Genomic DNA, 3373 nt, shown 5'->3' on the forward strand with positions numbered 1-3373 from the left:
CTTTTACCACCAGGAGCCCATTAAGAAGCAAGGGGTCCATCAAGAAGAAAGATGTGATGCAGGGACAAAATTTGGACACACACAGACCTGATTAATCAAACTTAGCCAGAATGGAATTTCTTTGTTCTCTCTTGCCCCTTCCTCCTTCCTTACTTTAGATGACTTAGTTCCAAAACTATCTGATTGCAGCCCTTGAGTTAAAAATTAATAAATATGTATAGCCCCTTCTTAACCTCGTTCTTTATATTTACTTCAAGCCTTTGTCCAGGGCAGACTGATCTAAACCTTGTCTCCAGTTTCTTTTTTTGGCTGACTAAGTAAAAAAAAAAACTTTCTCTGCGAAAAACTATTGCCTCATACTTTGGATTCTCACTGCCTCTGTTCAGTAAAAACTTCATGAGAACTGATTGATTCTGTCTGTGGGGCAGTGTAAAGCTAAGAGCCCAAACTCTGGAATCAAGGAGCTTGGATTTCTTCATCTCTGTTAATCACAAACTATGTAACCTTGGGAAAGTTATAAACCAGATGGGGCATGCTCCATCTGCCTGTGCTATGAGTCACCTCACTGACAGAGCAGAGGTTTATAGAAGAGAATGAGTGGACTGGGAAAGTAATGATGACTTATCACTAAGACATAGGGAACACAGGACTTAAGGTAGGAATGGGGGTCACAGGAAGGATGCTGAGCTATAGTTAGACATGCTCAGCCAGAGGTTGCTCTGGGACACCCAAAGGGAGCTAGTAAGCTGTGGAAAGTACAAACAGACTCAGATTTAGAAACCATGAACATAAAAGTAAGAGCAAGAAGCAGGGAAATGCCCAAACTCTTTGAAGGATTAATAAATTAATTCTCTGGAAGCACTACTTTATAAGACAGTGGATAAGATAATAGTTTAAATGAAGCAGCTTAAAGAAAGAAAAGTCATTATATAAAATTCTGAGGAAAAATTTGGGAAGATGAGGGATGAAAGTTCTGAGAAAGTTCTGCACCATATTGGAGATAGGTCTCCGCAGACGATGTTGAAACATGATCACTGGAAGGGCAGACACTTTCGAGTAATACAGAGATAAAAGGAGAGATAAAAGGCAGTAACAGGTAAGGTGGCAGAGTTAAGCATTATGCAGCATAAAGGGAAGAAGCCTGCATAGGAAGAGAGCACAGAGCTTCAGAAGTAGTGGAAATGGGCCGCAGAAGAACAGGATCCTGGCACAGGCAAATGTCAAAGGATGAGAGGGGAAGTTAAAAATCGTTCCTGCAATAACAAGAGACTGGACCTAAAGACAGAAACACGATCAAAGAATGGGTGACTTCCAGTATCCATAAAGAACGTCACGGCTTCTTGGGGGACCAAAAGGCAGGATTTCTTCAGAGCGACTCTAAAGTTGGAACAGAGATGGCTCGTGGTGATGGTGGCAATGTTAGTGGGGAACTAGGTTGCCAGCTGAGCAGGAGCGAAATACTGAAATAGAACTCAGGATTTCTCCCACTTCATGTTCAAATTTAGAACATACTCTGAGGTATGAGGTGAAACCCACACCCAAGACCATTTAACATGATCAATCTCCCCCCCGCCCCCCGCCAAAAAAAAATTATCTTTGCCCGCCTACCCCAAAATCGACATTACACATGAGATCCAAGCAATCTTTTTAATGTAGAACAGGCTTGGGCAGTGAGGGAGGGGCTATTCCAGTGTGCACATGATCTGAGTGGGAGGAATTCTCAAAATAAGCTACTACCCCTCCCCTCCCTTTCCCCCGCTCCTTCTCCTCCCTCTCCATGGGGTGGTGCTTTGTGGCCATCAGCTGGAGGAACCTAAGCCTCTGGTTCCCCCAGCAGCCTCTCAGTGGCAGCATGGATGTCTCCGCCTGTGGCCATCAGGGCCTGCAGGTTAGCATCATGATTAGCAAAGCCCATGGCCTTCAGATGCTCCAGTTCTTGCTGGTAGCGGCCTTCAGTATGAGGGGATGAGAAGAGTGGGGATTGGGTAGACTGGGAGCAGGCATTGGCCAGTGCATGAAGGAGCTGAAGAACGGCCAAAGTGGGTTGCACAGGGTCGGCTCTGTGACCCTGTCCTCCACCCCTGGTTTCAGGGGCTCCTGTAGCCCCATGTGGTCTACCTGGGCCCCATAAACAAGGTCCCAGCCCAGGCACCTCCCTGGACAGTATCTGCAGGCCCTTTTCTATCTGTATCAATGCCTGCAGTGCTCGTGGGTTCGTGAGGATGGGAAGAAGTGGTATATGATGTCGCAGGGGGCTGCCAGTGGCCAGCTGGTGTAGCAGAGCTGGATTTTGCTGGAGGACATGCAAAGCTCTACGCAAGGCAGAGGGTGAGGGTCTCAGCTGACTGGTTAAAGTGGCTTTCCCTATGGGCTGCTGGCCATCCTCGGGGGAAAGATCCTGACCTGAGTATGAGTCCGGCATACCGGTCCTGCACCCTGAATTGACCTGGTTTGAGAACATGCCCCTGGACTGAGCAGCTACTCCTGCACTGACCTCCTGCATCAATGGCCTGGCAGGGGTGGAGGCTGTGGGGACAGCAGTGGTGGTGTCAGTACTGCTGTGAGCATTGACCTCTTCTCTGCAAAGCTCTGAACCTGGGTTGTGGCCTTTGGAAGCAACCAGTGGGGCCAGAGTAAAGAGCATGAGCTGCTGGATATCAGAGCCAACCGGACGCATGCCATTATCACCACCTGGCACTGCCTTCAAGGCCTCTAGTCCCCGCTGGTCTGCCTGCAGGAGCTCCTGTTGCCGGGCTGGGCTCTGCAAGTTTTCTAGAGCCTTAGGAACTGGTTCAGGTTTCTGTACTGGCCTTGAGGATTCAGGAACATGGCTGGTATTGGCTGGTTTCTCACTTGCCAGGCCTTGAACCAGAGGGTCTTCCAGGAACTGCACTACGGGTTCAGGTGCAGCCATTAGGAGTTGAGCCAGTTGGCCAAAGAAGTCAGCCAGATCAGGTGAGCTCCGGACTAGCTGGCCTAGCCTGGCTAGCATCCCAGCACTCTCAGAGCTGGAGGGTTCAGAACGATGTGTGCAGTGGCCTGTGGGGTCTGGCAGAGTTCCAGGACTGGGCAGAGTTCCTTTCACACGAGTCCTCACCACCAAGTGAACCGTAGTTCCGTCAAGGATGCCACGTTGGCTCAGTATGTCTTGATCCCGGAGGATCTTTCCGGTGAAGATAAGCACTAGTCGGTCAGTGTCACAGTGAAGGCGTTTGGAGATCTGTTTCTTAAAGTGACGGACGCTGCTATTTTCTGCCAGCATAAATTCCTGGCAGTCCTGCGGGGTCTTGACAGACACTCTGATGGTATGTGATGATGGCTCCCGACCAGACACCATGCGGCTGTCACCTGCTTCTTCTCTAGCCTGTGCCAT

At 49.2% G+C, this 3373-nt stretch overlaps 1 protein-coding gene across 1 annotated transcript; it reads right to left on the reverse strand.

The window, feature by feature from the left end:
- Positions 1-1813: 1813 nt before the first annotated feature.
- On the reverse strand, positions 1814-3373 carry LOC105307574 (ubiquilin-3-like). The gene has a single exon (XM_011383124.1). The coding sequence runs from the start codon at positions 3371-3373 to the stop codon at positions 1814-1816; it is 1560 nt and encodes a 519-aa protein (XP_011381426.1).

Source organism: Pteropus vampyrus, unplaced genomic scaffold, assembly GCF_000151845.1.
Source record: "Pteropus vampyrus isolate Shadow unplaced genomic scaffold, Pvam_2.0 Scaffold504, whole genome shotgun sequence".
NCBI classification, from domain to species: domain Eukaryota; kingdom Metazoa; phylum Chordata; class Mammalia; order Chiroptera; family Pteropodidae; genus Pteropus; species Pteropus vampyrus.

Bases quoted from the DNA above. Each gene is read 5' to 3' on its own strand.
- LOC105307574 (XM_011383124.1), bottom strand. From the start codon at position 3,373: ATGGCACAGGCTAGAGAAGAAGCAGGTGACAGCCGCATGGTGTCTGGT.